The 20,463-nt window shown below is 39.0% G+C and overlaps 1 protein-coding gene and 1 pseudogene across 6 annotated transcripts; both read right to left on the bottom strand.

The window, feature by feature from the left end:
- Positions 1-576: 576 nt before the first annotated feature.
- il23r (interleukin 23 receptor) lies at positions 577-10,410 on the bottom strand. Of its 6 annotated transcripts, none has more exons than XM_067512399.1 (18): positions 10,121-10,410; positions 9,162-9,278; positions 8,976-9,080; positions 8,430-8,559; positions 8,117-8,289; positions 7,695-7,818; positions 7,392-7,558; positions 6,852-6,988; positions 6,553-6,754; positions 6,360-6,439; positions 5,631-5,832; positions 5,342-5,545; positions 4,910-5,008; positions 4,565-4,720; positions 2,541-2,738; positions 2,297-2,384; positions 1,791-1,881; positions 577-1,381 (listed from the first exon to the last, which is right to left on the bottom strand). In XM_067512399.1, the coding sequence occupies exons 3-18, from the start codon at positions 9,034-9,036 to the stop codon at positions 746-748; spliced, it is 2,748 nt and encodes a 915-aa protein (XP_067368500.1). In that variant the 5' UTR covers positions 9,037-9,080; positions 9,162-9,278; positions 10,121-10,410; the 3' UTR covers positions 577-745. The 6 variants fall into 6 exon arrangements, with proteins under 6 accessions (XP_067368500.1, XP_067368499.1, XP_067368502.1 ...); XM_067512398.1 differs by having other exon boundaries at positions 10,153-10,410; XM_067512401.1 differs by having other exon boundaries at positions 577-1,378; positions 10,153-10,410.
- Positions 10,411-10,562: 152 nt separating this feature from the next.
- LOC137131321 (cytochrome P450 2J2-like) lies at positions 10,563-17,587 on the bottom strand (annotated as a pseudogene).
- Between the last annotated feature and the right edge of the window lie 2,876 nt (positions 17,588-20,463).

The raw sequence follows: 20,463 nt of genomic DNA, 5'->3' as shown, positions 1-20,463 counted from the left end.
GATTGTGAGTGTGAATGGGTGAATAAGAAGCAGTGTAAAGCGCTTTGAGTGCCAATAGGTAGAAAAGCGCTATATAAGTGCAGACCATTTACTTAACAAGAAAAAAGAGCAAATTATTAACTGGTTCCAGCTCCAGCAAACCCATAGCATAAGCAGCTTGGATAATGAATGGGTGGATGCAGAAAGGTTTTCATATCTTCTCATCATGTTGTAATCATCTAGCAACTCTTTTGATTTGTCTTATGACCGTCTGTGTGGAGACCACTGAGCTAGTGGAAAAATATCACAGAATAACCAAACTTACTAAGACACATTGTCTGGAAACCACAGATAACTGTACATGTGCCACATTTCATGACAGTTTAGCCCATAGTTGTAAAGACATAAAGATTCTACCTTTGGGGACAATGAATATGTGTGAAATTCTAAAGTTTTGAGACCTCAGACCTAAGGGATGGACCAATCAACAGACGGGGACTGACAATACTATCCACAACAGCTTGTCACTGTTGCGACTAAAAAGACTTAAGGCCATTCACAGAAGGAAAGAACTTACAGTACAGAGTTGTTTGGCATTAAATCAAACTCCATGTGTGTATTTTTTATTTGTTTAATAATTGTTTTTTAACAAACGAGTTACAGATGAACTGAAGCATGATTTACCTCTAATTACACAAAATGACTCAGGTCACTGGTGCATAAGTAATGCTGTTGTGACATTTAGTGTGTTTTTCCATCGTCCATGCTACCTCTGTGTTTCGCTGAGGGTAGTGCTGCTGACAGCAGCTACCTGTGGGAAGTAACCATAATGCAACATTGTCCCAACTGTATATGCAGACATGCAAGTTTCTGACTCATTCGGGGTTATTTCACCCTGGGGTAACTCCAGAAAGGCAGAGTCAGCACCATTCTCAGTCAATCTTCTCCCTTGTAAGACACCTCTTTTCGAGACAGGAGACGTTTTAGGCCACAAAAGGCCGGCAACAGAACTGAGAGGCACTCCCAGGGGTGAATCTGAGAAATCCATGTCCACACTGGACAGCAAGCCTCCCAGTAAGCCTCCGAATACACCTGAACGTCCGCCCTCCTCCACACCTGCTGATACACCCTTCTGCTCCGCTTCTGCTTCCTCTTCTTGCAAAGCCAGCGTAGTGAACTGGGGTTTGTAGTTGACATGTTCCAGCTGGCAGTCAACAGGCATTGTCCCAGAATGTGACGTTAGTAATGGTGTCTCTACCGTGCGCCGTCCAGAATCAAGCTGAGATTCTTCCACATGGATGGTGGGGTACACATCTTCCCTCTCTTCCCAGGAGATCAAACTGATAGGGGACAGAGGAGGGTCACTGTGGGTGCATGTGAAGGACGGTTCGTTTCCGTCCTGCTGGAGATAGAATAAAAAAAATAACAAAGCAAGTTAGATTCAACCGACTCACCTAAAGCAGAGAGTCATCTGTCACATCTGACACGTGTCAGATGTGTTGCATGCATCATGAAGCATTCACTTGCAAAAGCTCATAATGGTGGTAACAAAAACAAAGTAGCTATGTCCTGTCAAAATGAAAGCAGAAATAACCACCAACATCACTTCCTACTTTGGTATGGACACTTATTTAAGCATATTTCAAAGCTCCAGTGAACATTTTTGCCATCACATAAATCTCCTTTTTTATTCCCATGTCACTGCAGCTGTTTCAGTTGCTAGCTGCTGTCATTTGGGTTTTTATGGTGACAATAGTTGACACAAGAAAAGGGAACCATAAATGTCAACGCAGTTTATCGGTCTGGATTACCTCCAGCAGTCTGATGGCTTTACTGTTTCCTGGTTTTGGTAGGTTTTCAACAAGCCAGGCAGGACCCCAGGATTTACATTTCTGTTTGATTCTAGGACAGAAAAACAATTAAGGTTGTAGTATTCAGAAATCGTTAAGTATTGGATGTATTAAAGTTATGTTTACAGAATAATGAGTTTTATTAAAAGCATAAAATGTTTTATTGATAATAAATAAATCTGTTGAAGCATGAAGCACATACATGGTGCCCCCACAGCTAAAACCACACAATCAGATTAGGGGCCATTAACCACAACTACTACAACTTTTGCTAGATGGTTTGGGTTTCTGTTCATGTTAATTGTGTGGGTTCTTGTTAATCGAGACTGCTTGTGGTGTGGTACTTCATGAAATCAGTTACTGTGGCATCCATCCTGGTTACTAGTAAAACAAAACTTACTTCTTTACAAAACGGACTATTGTTTTCTATCGAACATCAAAAGATAACATTTTTTTAATACAAATACCTTTTCCTCACACAACTCCAGCACATCAGGTTGGCTATGATGGCTATGAACAGGGTAACAATGAAAACAATCACAATCACTAGACCAGCTAGAGGAGATAGGAAGGAAAACACACAGTAGTTTAGTCAACTGGTTGTCATAGAGTTAAGAAAACAATGTTCTCTTATCTACCCACTTAAATCTTCCTGGCACTGATTAGAAATGAAGGGGAATTACATACAGGCAGCATACTGTAAGTACACACTTAATAAGTTAATGTTTGTTGTATAACAGGGCCAGGGGATGGCAACAAGGGAGTAACCTGCAGGGGTTGCAGGCCGAGAGGAGATCAGGCTCGTCCGTGGTCCTTCACCCGCTGAAGTTGACGCAGTCAGCTGCAGAGCAAGAGCTCCTTCTGGACAGTCCAGCCACATCTGTCTGGGGCCTGAGCCAGACACAGTCACTGGAGAGAAACAAATGAGAATAAGCAAACTTCTTACTCACAAGTTTTATTTATTTATGTACAGACTAAAAATATTGATGCTTCAACAATCATGCTTTTGGCCATTTTACGAATCTAAAAAAAAAAAACAGTGTGAAAAATCAATAATTCCTGTTTTTGCTCTGTTTGTGAGCTTTACCAACTCAAAAAATATCTGGCTATCAAGCTCCTCGCGAAGAACGAAAACAGTATATTTGCATACTTAACAGCTAAGAATTGAACTGAAACTGTTTTCTGTATTCTTCTCTCTGTAGGTTCGTCAGAATGAGTGACCTCTTTCATTTTGACACATTGCTTGCACATTGTGATTTAATACATTGTCATAAATACAGATTATGCTGATGCTTAAAACAATTACACAAGAATGAACAGAACAAAAGCAAAAACTTGTTGCAAAAAATTACTTTGCAAATCTGCTGAGGAAGCCCGTGTAGTATGACAGAAAGCTCCAGAACGACTTCTAATTGAACCTTCTTGTCAAACCAATTCACACTTTTTCTTTCCCCAGCTTTCAATAACATTTTTGGAGATCTTCAGTGTATTAGAGCCTAATTTATTAGGTACTTCTTGTGTGTTGTCAATGTGGTACAGCTACAGTTAATGTAAGTAGACTGGTTATAGTCTGCTTCAAGTAAGAAGAGCCTGAGAATGATAAAAAACATAGCCATAATTCTGAGTAAAACCTCACCACACAGAAAGAGGAAAAGGTAAAAGCTCTCAGGTGCCCTTAAACTCCAGAAATAGTGTGTGAAGCACACTGGTTAGTAACAGCCTTCACAGATGCATGTGTGCACTTAGTCACATGGCTTCCTGTTCGTGGTTAAAACCAGTTTTACAAAACTCTACAATTCACTGAAGACACTATGAAAATGATGACAACCAAGCAACATAAATGTATCCACTAACATACCTCTGATCAATCGTCTTGTCCTTGACTTTGTTGGACACACATATTAGAACTAACAACTAGACAGGATTATAATTCCCAGTCAGGTTTTTAACATCAAAAACTCTTGAAATAAGTACAACTATTTTCATGTTTGCTAATTTCAGTGTTATCACACCTGTTGTTTTTTAGGTTCTGAAGCATAATCCCTACTGTATGATGGGCTGAAAAAGTCAAATTATTAGTATACAAAACATAAAACATGCCGCTGTTCAACTCTTGAAATTCACCTTGTTACTGGAAGTAAGGGCAGAAAAACCCTGCTGATGCACTGAGGCTTTGTGGGAGGGGATGGAATGCTGTTTGCACACTTTCCATCAAGTAACAATAACTTATGCTGAAACACAAAATATATGCATACTACTGCATATGTAATTTCCCACATGTGCACACACACAGGCAGACTTGCCTCACCTAGGTAAAGTACAAACAGGAACATGGGGTTATGTGCACCTAAGAGCTTTTGATGTACAAGAACAGGAAACAACTCACAGCCAACTTGAGTTTCCCTTAGCCAGATGACGTTAAAGTTTAATGTTATTATAACCAATCAGGTTAAGATCCACAGATTACAAAAGCAGCTCAATGACGCTGGTTTACCATTTAAATTTAAATGAAAAGTTCACTAAAATTACAAAAAAATGTCTACATGTAGTATTCTTGATTATTGTAATAATTGTTGTCCATCACAATGCCCGAAAGCTGAAAAGTAGATCTTTTTATTTCAGCTTAAAACTGTGACATATATTTGGTTTCCCATCACATGGGACAAAAAACAAAAAACAAAAACATTATTGCAGACTGAAATTAAAATGATTTAAAAGGACCCAGTACAACTCACCAATGAGTTCTGGGCTGCTGAAGTCTAGCGTCTGAATATAAATGGTGTACTTTGTGATGAAACCTCTCTGCTGGTTTACAGGCAGCTCATCCCAGACAATCAGAATTCGCATGGCCTCATGGACCAACACTGATATTTTGGGACCAGATACTGGTTCTGATTCAAACACACACAAACAATGAAAGAGAAGATGATGGGTGTGCATGCATGTGTTGTTTGAATCACTTTTGATTCATAAGCATGCAAAAATCTATCACATGATAAACTTTCAAACTTTCCACAAATGTCCAAAATAAATTTACAAATACACAGTTTTTAGAGACATGCCAAGTTCATGAATCTTACTCTGTTGTTTGGAGTACATCAGTCTGGATGATGGAGCACTGACACCTCTGGTGGTCACAGCGTACAAAGAGATATTATACCTCACACCTGCAGTCAGACCTGAAACAATACAGGATAACTAAACACTGTCACATAAAATTCACAGTCAAAATTCACGTATAAAGAATATCATATTGTTTTTTACATCTTCAACAGGTACCAGTGTATTTCTCCAACTGTCCACAGGAGGCCACTGTTGTATCGCAGTTGAAGCTTATAACCCAAACTCTTTAATCCTGAGAATGTTCACTCTGTGTGTGTCTGTGTGTATGAGTGTGTGTGTGTGTGTGTGTGTGTGTGTGTGTGTGTGTGTGTGTGTGTGTGTGTGTGTGTGTGTGTGTGTGTGTGCAGGTTCTGTGATCTGATTGTGCCTAAAAGACAAATGTTCTGTACCTGAGATGTATGTGCTGTTTTGATCTTTGGCCAGCTTTTGCCACTCATGTTCGGCCTCAGGCACACTTGTCCACTCTATCACATAGTGCAGCAGGTCTCCTCCAGATGTTGACCAGTGTTTGGTCCCCAGCCACATCCAGGATATGTGTACAGCACTGCCATTAGCTGCAGGAGTCAGGTCGATCAGATCAGGACTAAAACCACCTAAACAAAAACTGTTTACATTTTAGTGGGATCTTTTTATGTTCCATGTTTTGCTAGATCTTCTAAGTTGGTTTTACATGTGTACCTGAGGTTCTGAATGGCACATCTTCTGGTGGAGAAGTCCCATATGTAGTGAAAGCACTGATGCTCAGTGCGTGAACCTCTTCTGGTACCAAAACTGGACAGTGGCACAAGTTAGCAGCACAAGTCACAATCTGTTTCTGGTCATTAGCCAGAAAAATCTTGTAGTGCTGAAGGTCACCGCTATAATCGTCTGAAGGCGGAGGCTAGGGGAGAAATCCATCCATCACTTTTTCACGTCAGCCATGAAGCATGTTTTAAATGTTTGTAAGGCACAGTTCTTGTCAAGAGTTAGAGAAGATTGTTGATACCACTGATATCTAGGTGGATTAAATTAAGAGCTACAGGTATCAGACATAACTTCAGCATAAACACTAGAAACAAGGGGGATATGGTATTCTGGCTCATTCTAAAGGGAATCCTCTTGTCTGAGATCTGATTTATACTAACACCTTTAAAGCTCAGAGAGAGAAGTTATTTCTGCTAGGTTCAATTTGCAAAAAACAAAAACAAACAAACAAACAAAAAACTCAAACTTTAAAAACAATAGGTTTGCAGGGAGCAGTTTACCATACATATTAAAACAGCAGCTGTCTCACCTGATTCTTGGCAAGAACACAATAACTCATGTCCAAAAATGAACTTTTCCTTTAACCTTTCAGCACTGCCGACTTCCTGTGTTAGAAGCAAACAAACAAAAGCCCGAATCTGATTAACAGTTATCGCAAATTACCTTCCACAGAACAGTGATCTGCAGCCCACTTGTCCCATTGCTGCCCAGCTTCCTCCAGACATGCAACGGCTGCGATGGAGCTGAAGATAAGTTTAACCACACAATTTGAGAAGTTACACGAGTAACGGCAAACTTAAGATAAGCACTTGGTACATGAAAAGTAAGAATATTAATGTCGAGATTGTGAACTTGCCTTTTCCGGGGCTTTTCCTCCTCACACATGAGCTCCATTTGCTGCAAAGCGACCTCGTGGTGCAGGTCGAGCTCAGCATGTTGGTATGTGTCAGGCCTGATGTTGATTTACATGTTCTCATCTGGAACTCATATTCAGTCAAGGGTCTCAGGTCATCCACTCTTATCATACCTTCACTGATCTCTGTTCCCTCTCTCACCTCCTAAAAGTTGCCAAGGGTTTAGCTGATTTGCACACAGTCTGATAAAAGCTGAGCCTGCAAATAAGTGGATATCACAGGTGTCATAGGATCACTTTACCCAGGGGACATTATGTGCACGGAGTCTGATGTACGGTCTAAGATGTAATGAGGATTCAGTGGATGTCCACTGCAATGTAGCTCCACAGGAGCTATTTGTAAACTCCACCTGCCAAATATGAGGAATCTCTGGTGTCACTGTAAACCACAAAATATGAGAAATAGTGTAAGTGCAAGAAAGTGACAGTGATTGTCCAGTGTGACAAGTTCCAGACACAGTTAAATAACTTGAGTGAATAATAATTCAGCACTACTGTGGACTGAGAAGGCTGATGTTAAACACTCAAACTGTAGCATAGCTCAGTGCAGTGTTGCCAACAATTAATTTCAAAGAGGAATTACAAAAACCGAGAAAGCGTTTGCTGATAAGCAGGTCAAATTAGTCAAAGTGTGATGATAGAACAACCGTCTTAAGCACAACACAAGTCGCAGGATGACTCATTTCTTAAGGAAATAGCAAGTCATTCGGATGAAAGAAATATGTATTTTGTACATGCAGCCTCATTCATAAGAATGTATGTGTTTAACAGTGAGAGCTTACCTGTATCATTTATACACAGGATGAATGGATCACTCTGTGATGCTCCAAAGTGGTTGTAAGCAACGATGGTCAACTTGTAGGTAGTATTGTCATCTAAAATTCCTCGTGGTATAATGAGTTCTTCAGCATCCTGGATGTGATCGAAATATATCTGGGTCCCAATTTCTCTGATATTAAAGCATGTTAGTGTAAATACACTGGGTAAAATGCATTTGCTGGTATCAAAAGAAAATATTGGCCTAACAACTACAAAAATACTAGTAATAAAAACTAGCTTCATTTGACTTCATAATACCATGATACCTGGTTATTGACACATTGTAGGTAGTATGGAGGTATGTTTCCTGTCCTCTTTCCCAGGAGCATGTTATGATATCTGAGCTCCTTGTTGTTTCACAGATAATATTGTCAGGTTTTCCTGGAGGGACTAGAAGAGAAGAAAGCAAATAGTCTTTCTTTTTGCACGTCTGCTGAGGAACACCTACTGTATTATCATTTTAACACATTAAAACTGCCACAGCTTCTCTCTGCAACTTAGCGGAACCTTTGCACATATTAGCTGAACTGAAGTATGAGCAGTGGCAAAAAGGTATTAAGCTGTAAATGTGGATGCAGATCATTTTTGGACATACTGCTGTATTAACATTTAAATTCTCCTTAGAAAATATTGCAGTTGCTCTAAAGTTTATACAATCCCAGTTTCATGACACATTAAATGTACATACGTCCGCCATACAAGTCCAGTCCACCAACAATCTTAGACTGATCACTCTGCAGCTTGCAGAGAACTATAGACTGTGGCATTTGAACACTGGGCAGATTAAATTTCACTGTGGTGCAGTTGATTTTCCTCCAAGAGTTCACAGTCACTCCATTCAGCTCCAGGGACATTTTCAACCTGTAATTCAGTAACATACCTTTTACTTAACAGAGAGAACATAAAACAAAAATGTGGGGATATCTGAATAAGTTTTCACACGAGCATATAAGAGCTGAAGTGCACCATTTTACATTCTGTTTTATTTTTACTATCCCTACCTTGTTTGACATTTTGAGATGTGACAGTACACTGTCAGGTTTGAGCCAATGAGAAAGGGTGGAGCCGGCTCTACTGTCAGGTCGCCAAGGCCATTGAAGCTCTGGCTGCCAGCCGGGACCAGAGGGCAAACTGCCCAAAAGACACAATAAACAGGTTTTTATAGTAGTAGGATCCAAGCCTGAAGAAACTTGTCCAATGTTAAATGGATGACTGCAACTAGATGGGAAATATGAATCTCTGCTGCACAGAAAACACATGGTAAAACCCATTGATGCCTCCAGGGCCATGATTCCATGAAACAATCTTCCACATTTTACCGCGAATCTCCAAGGTTAGCTTTGCAAAAACGCATCTCAAGAACATTTTAAGATCAGCAATGTGTCTTTCCAAGATTTTTTTGACTGTAATGTAGAAATGAAAACATCTCACTGCTGTGGTCACAGCTGCAAAACAGAGTTTAGAGCTTGAAAACCACAACAGCTACCAGGCTGTAGTATAGTTTTCTCACTGAATCAGAGACTGATGGGAGGTACTGTAATACTCACATTTTGTGGAAAAACTGAGAAGTATAATAACAAATCTCCAAATGGTTGAGGGACGATTCATCTCAGCTCATCGTTGTTAATCACGAAGAACCCACTCAGCATGACCTGCACACATATATAAATATTTCTTTCTTTACATATATTTTTATGGCTATTTTCATAAAACAAATTATCTGTAAGACTTACCTCAGCCAGCTGTGAACAGCAGAAGTTCAACTAACATGAAGGGAGGAAGCACTGTTGTGTTTGCCTTCAAACCTGATAACAGTTACAGATATCCAATCAGCTCCTGATATAGCTTCTCTGTAATGCAAGCAGCAGATAAGACATTTCTTTCACTACCTTATTCTGATGAAAAAACTGAGACCTACCTAAGGTTAACATAAACTGCATCAAACAGACAAGTTTGAGTTTAAAAGATATCTTGAAAGGTTAGGTCACTTTCAAACCAGCTATTAGGCATTTCTACATCTTTCCTCTCCATCATTTGACCACTCAAACATCAAATTATATGAATAAATACGTTCCAATAAAGCTCGCTCAATTTTCCATACCATGTGCCTTGGTTTTCTTACCGACATGCAATCTAAGCAGCGTCTATCTGAAAACACTTACCTCTGTGAAATCAATCTGAGTAAAGTGATCTCTGCTGTGAGAATGAAACATCTTAAAGAGGCCAGTGACCTAGTTTGGCGGTATTTTGGCAAAAGCAGAACTTTGAACATAAGCTTTAGTAATTTGTTGCCCTACTTAGTTGCATGTTTCTCATCACCACAAATGTTGAGTTGACTTTAAACATCACTGTGCTGAGCACCTGCTCTCACTAAACATGCTTCAGTTAGCAGATAATAAAGTGATCAAACATGGAACATGCTGTGTGGCATCAGTGTCTACTTTGAAAAAAAATGCTGGCCACAGCAATTCTGCACCCTCATTATGTTTTCCCCTGATTCTGTTTGTTGCACTAACTCAAAATGCTCCTGCTACACAACACATAGCAAAACAAAGGGTACCAGTAAGCATGCGAATGATTAATCAAGAATTAAATCAAAAACATTCAAGTGTAAATTTCTGACATTTGAAATAATGATTGTGCTTGGTCTATCCTGTAAGCAATTATCTTAAGATTCCTAAAACAAACTTACAATTTTAGCCTGATATCAAAACATTAACTCACATCATTTCTTCTTGAGCTTGTTCATAGTCCCTCAGAGAACCAATGTCGACTGTGTTTGAAAAAAAGATAAGCACAGCGACACTTTTTTTCTTGCTTGTTATTTCCATTTCTAACTTAAGGGAAAACCCAAATGTTAGAGGGGGTGTGTGTTCATGTGAAGATAAGAGAGACCTGAGGGTTGAGGCTTGGTGACCTAAAAATGTTAAAGGTGCACTATGAGAAAAAACTGCAAACTGTTCTTTTTATATGTATGGTGATGGAATTTGGTTCTTAAAGCAGAAAAGATCAAATGCAGCGTACAATTATACATTCAGTGAGACAAACTTTAAACTCTGCCCAATGTGACTGAATAATCCAGTTTGTTGGAAAAAGGTATCAAAACAGTGAAACACCGTGAACTTTCACCCAAAGCAGGTTGAATCTCAGTATTTATTTACACACAAATCACGTTTAATCAAAGCTGTCAAATTCAAATGGGAAATGAGAAATTAATGTGGAATACAGTTTTAGGCATTTTCAAAAAAACTGCGTGTTTTATGGATTTGATTTCATTAGACTTAACTAATATACAGTAAAAAGAGTTGTTAGAAGGACGCATGTTGATTTTTTTTTTTACACTCTACAAACTGAGCCACTAAACAATATATAATATAGTCATTTTACAGTTAATGTAAGGGCACTTTATCACAGTAATTCACTACCACTATCGTGGTAGGACACAGAGACGTTAAGGTTTGGGACAGCGTGTGGCTCCTAACATGAACTCCAGACTGGGCTGCTCTCCAGGGGGTGGTGAGAAGGAAAACCTCTGAAGGAGGGAGGTGAAGAAGAGGAACAACTCCATCCTGGCCAGTTGTTCACCAAGACACACACGTTTACCTGAGGAAACACAACCCACAATAACAGATCAGATTGTTTTTACAGAAAAGGACACCCTCCTAAAATTCATTCATTAAGAATCTGTTTATTATAGTGAATTAACAATTGAACTTTTAATTTGTAACAATCTATGTACCAAAATGTACTTTCAGTCATTTTACAAATATGCTCTACTTTTCTAACACTGTGCTCCGTCTCAAAAAACTCCCTCCTGATCATTGCAGCTATGGATGACCTGTGACACACCCCTGATGGTATGATATCCTCTCCTAAATCTCTAAAAGGAATAGTTAAAAGACAAAACACTAAGTAAGCAGCCTGAAATACAAAAAGGAGTAGTAGTAGTGAAGTAAATTACAAAACAATGTCCCGGCTTTCTGCCAACACAGGCAAATCAAGAATACATGGACATACAGTAGTTTACACATTTTTCATTTTAACTCTTAAACCCGTTTTTGGTAAAGTAGGACATATACCTGATGTCTTTGGGCTTGTATCAATTCACTTACCTGCTGAAAAAGGAAGGAAGGCCTCTCTTTTCCTGAATTTACCATCTTGGTTCAAAAAATGCTGAGGGTTGAAGGAGTGTGGAGTTTCCCACATCGACTCATCATGTAGGACAGAGCTGAGTGTGGGTAAGATTGTGGTGCCCTGAAGAAATTACATTAATGAGAAAACTTTTTTTTTTTTGCTGATATTTGTTCCAGTTCATTTTTCATGTGTTTAATACACAAAGAATTTGTTGCCCAAAACTTTCAGGAGTTTTGAGTATTTTGTAAAAAAATAAAACATTATTTTGTCAAAATGCTGATCCAAGGTCAACAACAAACTTAGAATATTAACATTTAAAAAGCAACTAAACTAATGGTTATCTTTCAACTAAGCCTCCCTCTGTTCTCCCTATTTTAAAACAGCTCTCTTCTTCTAGCTGAAAAACATGCACTCCCCAATCAAGAATCAAAAGTTCCAGAATAGGGGCCAAAAGGACACAGTCAATAGATTGTTTCCTTAGATTATAAAGCGTATTGTCTGATATTTTAGAAGCAGCAGTATCAAATGGAAGAATTCAACATGAATTCTGATAGTTTTAAAAATAGAAAAATAGTTAGCAAACTGAGATCAAAGCAAATCCTCACATAAAGCAACTGTTTCTCGCATGTGCATCATATACCTTTGGTATTGTGTACTTGCCGAGGAGGGTGTCCTTGTTCACTGTGCGAAACAAATTAAGGGGGACAATGTCGCCCATTCTCTGGATCTCATGGATGACTGCATCAGTGTAGGGCATGTTTTCTCTGTCATTTACAGAAGGCTGTCTGGATGAACCAACCACAGTATCCATCTCAGCCTGGACTCTTTCTGTTCACATTCAAAACAGGAAACAACACGAGTTTGAGTACAGTGTAGACGACTGAGGGGAAAATTATGTGTGACAATGTAGACACTTAAATCTCTTTCAACATCAGAGCTTACCTTTGAGAGACCCCTGCTCTTAAAGTCGTGCCCAGATGTTTTCAAACGATGCAGGAGAGATATTACTCACACTCTCACACACACACACACCTTGTATGTGAGGGTAGTAGATCATATATAACAGTCCCCAATGTAAAGTAGTGGTGGTTGTTTCAGTTCCAGCAGAAAACAGGTCCAGAGTACAAATACACATTGTTTAAATCAAAACCAGCATATTTGTCCTTCGTCTAAAAGAAAGAAAAACAGAAAAAAAAAAACTTTGTGTATTTTTAAAATGTAAAGACAACAAATACAATGCAGACAAAATAACCCTCACCTCTCCCATTTCTATAAGGAAGGAGTCAATATAATCTCTTGGTGAGGAGGGGTCCAGGTTTTCTCTGTGCGCATTGATCTTGATATTTATGAAGCTCTTCATCTCCTGTGACGAAGCAAATATCCTCTGGTGAGGTCCAGGTAAACAGTCCATCAGCCGAGGCAATGCATTGTAAATCTAAAGAGCAGGAATTCAGTTTCAAGGTTATAAGGAGTCAGGCAACAGTTCAAGTACATTAAATACACTGAGGAAATTCAGAAAACCTACTAAGCTGAATTTGACATTTGCTACAATATTTGGTCTAATTAGATCTCAATGAATTATCTGTAAAACATAACGTAATACCCACTATTTAGCAACTCTTGTGAATGAAACAAAGGCAGTAAAGTAGGTCTCTAAAGTAATAAAAAATTTCTGTGAAAATGAGAGTGCATGTAAGTCTACAGACTCATCGGGTGGGTAACCTCACCCAATGTCAAAACATTGGCAGATACAAATGGTTTTAATTCTTCAGTTTGGACTTTAGCCCAGGCTATAAAACATTATTCATCTTTAATTATTACCAAGAAATGTAATACACAGTACAAACTGCAGCACGGGTTGGTTGCTAACATTTTTTCCCATTAGTATTCAGTATTACAGTATGTCCCAGTATTGTAATCTGTAGATAATCAATGTTTGCAAAGATACTTATGGTATAAAATTATTTTCCTGCGTCAACAGGGACCAGCAAGTATTTTTTGGTTTTCTGCTTGTTAGCATTAGCATTTAAAGAGAAGGTTTAAGCTTTTGGGTGACTTAATTACAATCTATGACTTTATAGATTTTAATATGAACATAAAATATCAATGCCTGCTGTTAATAAGCAACATTACCTACAGGCCCATGTTCAGTAGATATTTCAGTGCTTCGGGTTTGTGTTTGCCCACATGTCCATTCACTTAAGTACTGCATAAAGTACAGTTTAGGGAATTATATTTGACTGAAACTTGGTCACAACGGAAGCTCACCTGTGCACACTTCCCTCCAATTTCAGTGACTCATTAAAGGCGTGGAGAATAGACTGGTACTGTTTGTCACTGTACTCAAATCGCTCCCCAAACACCAGGCAGCAGATGATGTTGGACACAGCATTGTTTATCAGTGACTGGGAATCAAAAGGCTGACCTTAAAGACAAAAGATAATACAAAAAAGGAAACAGAATCAAAAACATAAAACATAAATCAAATGTAAGTGATGCAAACTATGAAATTGAGAGTCACATGCACATGGACGATTGAATGTAATGAGGAATTGGAGCATGCACAGATGTACAGTTGAGAAAAAGGAAAAATGACATATCAATGCAATAAACAAAAAAAAGTGTAGTAAAATAGCATAATGCCGTCTTACCAGTTAAAGATACAGTATGTAAGTAACTCTTTAAAATATTTATTGTAGTAAAAATATGTTCCATATCTTATTTTATTGTGGAGAGGTCCTGTCCAAATTAAGCCTTTCCTTTCTAAACAATCAGAGGATTGAAATCATTATTAGGATTTACAGCATTGTCATTTATTGCAATTTGATAATAACTAAAACCTGAATAGCAGATGGTAGAGGAGTGAAGCAGAGCAAAAAAAAAAGGGAACGCTGGGAAGACAAAAGTGGGTTGATTTACAGTGATAGTTGCATTTTGTAGCTTGAAGAAACAAAAGTTGATAATTTGTTGCTTGTTGAAAAACATTAATAGTTTGGTGCCTTGCTGGACAGAAAACGCCTCAGAGAGATAGTGACACTCCTGCTGGATGTACATCTCCAGGCTCCTCTTGCCCAAACCAAAGTTTCTGAGAGTTTGAAGAGCAAACCTCCTCTGCCGCTTCCATAAATAACCATTTGATGCCACAAGACCTTTGGGAACACAAAGCAGCATTAGACTGAAAGTAACTGGAATTAAAACAAAACACTAATATGCTTAATGCTGCAAACACCCACACACTACCTTTATTCTCAAATAACTTTTCAAACAGCGGTATGATGGGACGATCTGTGTAGTTCTCTCCCTCTTGGACCAGGGCTTTTCTCACAAGCTGGTAGCCATGAATGACCACAATCCTTTCACCAAAAAGTCGAAGGCTGAAAACATTTCCATATTTCTCTGCAAACTGAGCACAGAATATAGCCGAATGAGTGACGTGTCATCACTACCCTGCCAACAACACACCACAATATCATAACTTAACCACCTCTGTCTCATCTTAATTCTGTATTTTTAAAATTTTAACATATGACATGGCCAAAAATTGACACAATTTACACATGCTCAATATACATTTTAAAAGACCAGGGAAACCCATAAAAAGGCAGTTTTAAATTTGAGAGGCTGTACCTAGTAGACTTTGAGCTTTAAATTATTTATTAAAATATCATATTGATTACATTGTTGCCAATGAATTGTCACCTAATTAAGTGTTCTAGCTCTACATATGGTGAACAATGATGGCCATTCTGTTTATGGTTTTATTTTGTGAGCCTAATATGAGCAATACATTAAAAGGTTAGTGGGTATTCCAGGGTTTTCATTTAAACTTTTATTGTTAGCCTTAGACTTTTAAAACAATCAAACTTTATTTATATAGCGCCTTTCGTACAGGATAATGCTATTCAAAGAGCTTCAGAGATTGATTGAGAATTTGATAACAGAACATACCATATGAGGGCATTATGACATTAAACAATGAGACTATAAGAATGCACTAATGCACACAAATAGAAAAATTAAAGACTAAAATAAAAACTAAAACTGTTAAAATATAGACAAAGACTGCTAAAACATGAGATAAAGAACACAAAAATAAAAGTACAAATTTAAAAATAAATTTAAATTAAAAAAATGAAATAAATGAGTTGACACATGAAATAATAAATGGTTTTAAGTTTTTGTTAAAAAGCATGACTTTGTTGTTCTGTTCTGTTGTTTATTGAAATCTTTAAAAACTAAATTATTTTTAAATAAGTTTGAAAAAGGTTTAATGTGTTCTCTCCTTCTGGCCCATGTCATGGACCCTGTTAGCAGAGTCTTGAATCAAATGTAAGTGGTTTATGAGCTATTCGAGTAGAACACAGAGGAGAGTACAATAGTCCAGTCTGCTTGAAATAAAAGCAATGCATTAGTCACTCTGTATTGCTCAGACAGACAAATGGACATACTCTGTGATGCCAAAATGACACAACCACACTCTTCCTCTCAAGCCATCCTAACACCTGTCCTCAGGACCCCCATCTTTTCCATCATCCTATAAGAAACAGGAATCAGACTAATCCCAGACATTACACAAATCATTAATACACAGGGATCTGTCACAAGAAGCAAGCTCCCCACAGGCCTGGGACCCCCCACTGTTTAAGGAACAGACAGACCTCTGTCTCTCTTCTTCCATTTTTGCCATGCTTTTCTTAGATTTTTTCTACAAATGTTTTGGAGTCCCAGCAGGCTGCAAAAGCTGCGACCAATGAAATTTGACCAAAAATCCTTATACTTTTCAATCTGTCTGCCGCCTTCAAGACTATAAACCACCAGATCCTCCTGCCTCCATTCTCTGAACCGGGGGATTTCAGGGGTCTACAATCTCTCTCACCCACTGTAGTTAGATTTTTTTTGTTTCAACAGTGTGTAAAAAAATTACATCTGATGTGGTACAGTGAAAAATAGTAGCACCTGATTTTAGGTGAAATTTATTTAGTAAAACGTAAAGTAAAAAGGTCTAGTTTAGATACTCGCTGTAAATCTTGCATATAAAGGACAACATGGGTGCAGAAAGACCTGCACAAATCAAGAAAACGCTCTTAGGAAGTACTTTAATGAAGTACTTCACCTCATTAAAAAAAAAAATAGCGGCTGATTAACATGTATTAGTTTGATCACAAGTTGTGCTGTTTGATACGGAAATGAGATTTTGTTGCGTCTTTAATGCTTTGTTAGTGTGGGAGCATTCTGCAAACAAAATGTGGTATTTTGGGCAGTGATCTTCTCTTTAAGCCTGTGCGTTGACAGTTCTAGAAAATATTAAATTCACAAGGAACATCACTTTTTATGTGGTGTTTATTCTACTTGCATCATTTTGTTTTCCTGAATGCTGCCTAAACGTTAGTCCGTTTATTGCTTAGCGTATAATATCAGAGGGACCGTAGGACTGTGTAGTTCTGTGGCGCTAAACAAATGTTTAGTTGTTGTGATTTAACATCTTTTCACTCTGAATCTGTAAATCTCTCTAACTTTTCCGAACTGGATTGTGTATACCTCTGCCAGCTGCAGGTGGAGTCTGTCAGGATCAATGCGGTGAAGGTCTCCAATGACTGGAAGAGCCCAGGGCCCTGGAGGAAAGTTTGGCGGGACCCTGTTTTTCAAAACATCAGCCAACAACAGAAAAATACACAGAAATATTAAAATACTTGTGCCATCTAGCCACTCCAAGCCGACAACACTGTATATCGTCTCCATTTGTTAGCTGAATCGGAGCAGGTCAACAACTCAGATATCAATAGGATTCAGTCTCGTAGATAAAAAAAAAAAGTATCACATCCGGGGCTGAGCTTAACCTTCAAAATAAAAGCGCACGTATACTATGAGGCTCATGCCTAAGAAAAAACAAAACTACGTGAATGCAGTATTACAACAAGAGGCACTACATTTAAAAGTGTTAAAAATAGATGGAAATGTGCATTATTTTTACATGAATGTTGATTACTGCCCAGCATGTGAGATGCCTTTTCAAACTGAGTTTTCTGCCAGCTCCATCTCGCCTTTTTTTTTTTTTTTTTTTTTGCACACCATGGCTTGTCTAACTACTCTCCTGCAAATCTTCCCTTCTATCAAAGATTCCTTCCGACTCTCTTCTTTACTTCTCTGCTACACAGATGGCGCTACGGACGGCCCCCTGGTCCAACGCTCTCTAGAACTTTGTCGGTTTTTTCTGTGTATTAGGCCGCGCTAACCCAATTGCATACATCAGAGATGACCATCTTAATAGCAGACAATCCACTCTACATAATGTTTTACCAGTCTTCACACATCCAGAAACGTATTTTGAAATCTTGTTTGGGGGAGCAGCAGCTGTCTATGCACCTTGGAGGAGACGCAGACGAAGGAAGCGCGCTGGTTCACTTACGAAGCTGCGGCAGCGTCGATTTCGCACGTCGCTCCCGTTAGTTCACCTGGCGAATCTCCGCTCCCTGCATAATAAAATATCCATGCTGCTACTTCTGAATAGAACAAATATGGATTTTCCACGTTCTGCTGTTTTCTGCCTCACTGAAACCTGGCACAGCGCATCCATCCCGGCTAACGCACTGCAGCTTCCGGGCTTTCACCTGCACAGAGCTGATGTCATGGTGTTAAGTAGATCCTGTAGAACCTAGAAACTGAATTTGTAATTTGTTTGTAGAAACTTCTGTTGTCCTTTGTAAGTTTATTTTAGACAATGTACATGAGATAATTGCCAATTATTTACATTTTAAATAAACAGAATTTTTTCTTCCTACATAAAAAACTATCTTCTTTATTTAGTCTATCTCTGCTTTACAATCGGGGTTCCAATTATGTCTTTTTTATGTTTATTGTTAGTGTGGATGAGGACCTAAGACCAGTACAGGTTTGTACCACTGCTTAGCATCCTTGAGCCACACAACCTGGAGAGGGCTAAGCGTTCCAAAATGATTCTGGACAGTGTCTTTGTAGAAGTGTCCACTGTGGTGGCATACACATCAAAAAAATTAAACATTGTGTCAGTGTTCGTAGACTTGTGATGTGATGGTGTGTGTATATCAGTTACACTGCACAAAACTAATGCTGCATAATAAAACAGTCCTGTAATACATCATTATTCTTCATTAACATGGTACAATTGTAATAGGTACCATGTTTTTGTTTAAACTGTACTCCATTATACAGGTTATTGTGGTGCTAGCATTAATATAAAATTGTTGACAAAAATAATATACCTGTTAATGTAATTCAGTACAATACAGCTTCATCCAAAATGTTCAAAATGTGCATTAGTAAAACTTGTGAAAAATTCAGATTAATGGGTTACCAACTAGCTTTTCTGCACGATTGCACACATTATTTACTTACCCTCTGCCTGTATGAAGGCTATAATGGAACCAACAGTTCTATTGCAGTATAGTCTTCCACAGACAGGAAACCACGAAGTCTGCAGGCCAAGATAAGGTCAGCCCTTCCTGTCTGAAAGCCCTTGCTGTCCAACTGGCCTCAATTTTCACCCAAATCTTCAGCAGTGTCCCATCAACCTTTAGACATTCAACCATAAGTCCAGCCCCTAAGAAAGCTACTATCGCAGGACGAAATGACTACAGGCCAATCGCTTTGATGGCTGTGGTTATGAAATACTTTGAACGAATAGTGTTGAGCCACCTGAAAACGTCACAGGGCCCCTGCTAGACCCCCTGCAGTTTGCCTACAGGGCAAATAGGTCAGTAGATGACGCAGTTAACATAAGACTACAATAGATCCTGGACAAGGCAGGTAAGGATGGAAAAAGATACATGCAAGATATGGAAAACCAGCACTGGCGCTCCTCTGGGACGTGTCCTCTCCCCTGTGCTATTCTCTCTCTACATAAACAACTGCACCCCAAGTGACTCGACTGTCAAACTCCTAAAGTTTGCGGACAACACAACTGTAATCGGCCTCTTCTGAGATGATGCTGAGATTGTATGAATGCGAGGTTGATCAGCTGGTGCTGCGGTGCATTCAAAACAACCCGCAATTGAACATGAGAGATGAGAGTGGATTTCAGGAGAAGCCCCCCGACACTGCCTCCCCTTATCATTTCCTCCAGGCCTGTGGCAACTGTGAAATCCTTTACATTTTTGGGTTCAATTACTATCTCACATGACTTGAGGTGGGAGAACAACATTGAGTCTCAGCAGTGGATGTATTTCCTACGATAGCTGAGGAAGTTCAGCCTACAACAGCAGCTGCTGATTTAGTTCTGCACTGCTCTATCCTGTGCTTCTCCATCACAGTCTTTTTTTGGAGCAGCCACCAAACAGGACAAGAACAGACTGCAGTGAACAGAAAGAACTGCAGAAACAATCATGGGTGCTTCTCTGCCCATTCTCCAATACCTGTACACATCGCGTACACTTCTCTCCAGTATGTACCTCCACTTCTGCAGGTTTATCTCAGCCCGCCCTCTACTTTTCACCACAGATCACAATGCCTGCTGCAAACGTCATGGTCCATAGTGATTCCTCTCTGACCTTTAATGTCCATCACCATTGCAAACAGAAAGGGGCTCTGTCAGTCCAATTATTATCATTAAGAAGACCTCCCTGTGTGGTTAACACTTGCGTACATTCTGCTATGAGTGGGAAGAGTTAACTCCAGCCTTGTTTTTCACTTCAGATGTGTGTACAAGCCACCAGTGTTACATAACCTTTCTGTTTGTGGACCCTCCTCTCCTCACCCAGATAATGTCAGCTGCACCACCACCCTGTTCGCAGGATCAATCAGGACAGTTTTTAGTGTCATTTTATACGTGTATGGGCAGTTTAGCTGTTGTAAGGTTCATATTGTATTTCCAAACAATGTAGAAAGTAAAGTGACAGTACAAAAGTACTACAGTTTGTACACGAACAG

Source organism: Channa argus, chromosome 8 (genome assembly GCF_033026475.1).
Source record: "Channa argus isolate prfri chromosome 8, Channa argus male v1.0, whole genome shotgun sequence".
NCBI classification, from domain to species: domain Eukaryota; kingdom Metazoa; phylum Chordata; class Actinopteri; order Anabantiformes; family Channidae; genus Channa; species Channa argus.
This window is presented reverse-complemented; position numbering and strand designations above follow the sequence as displayed.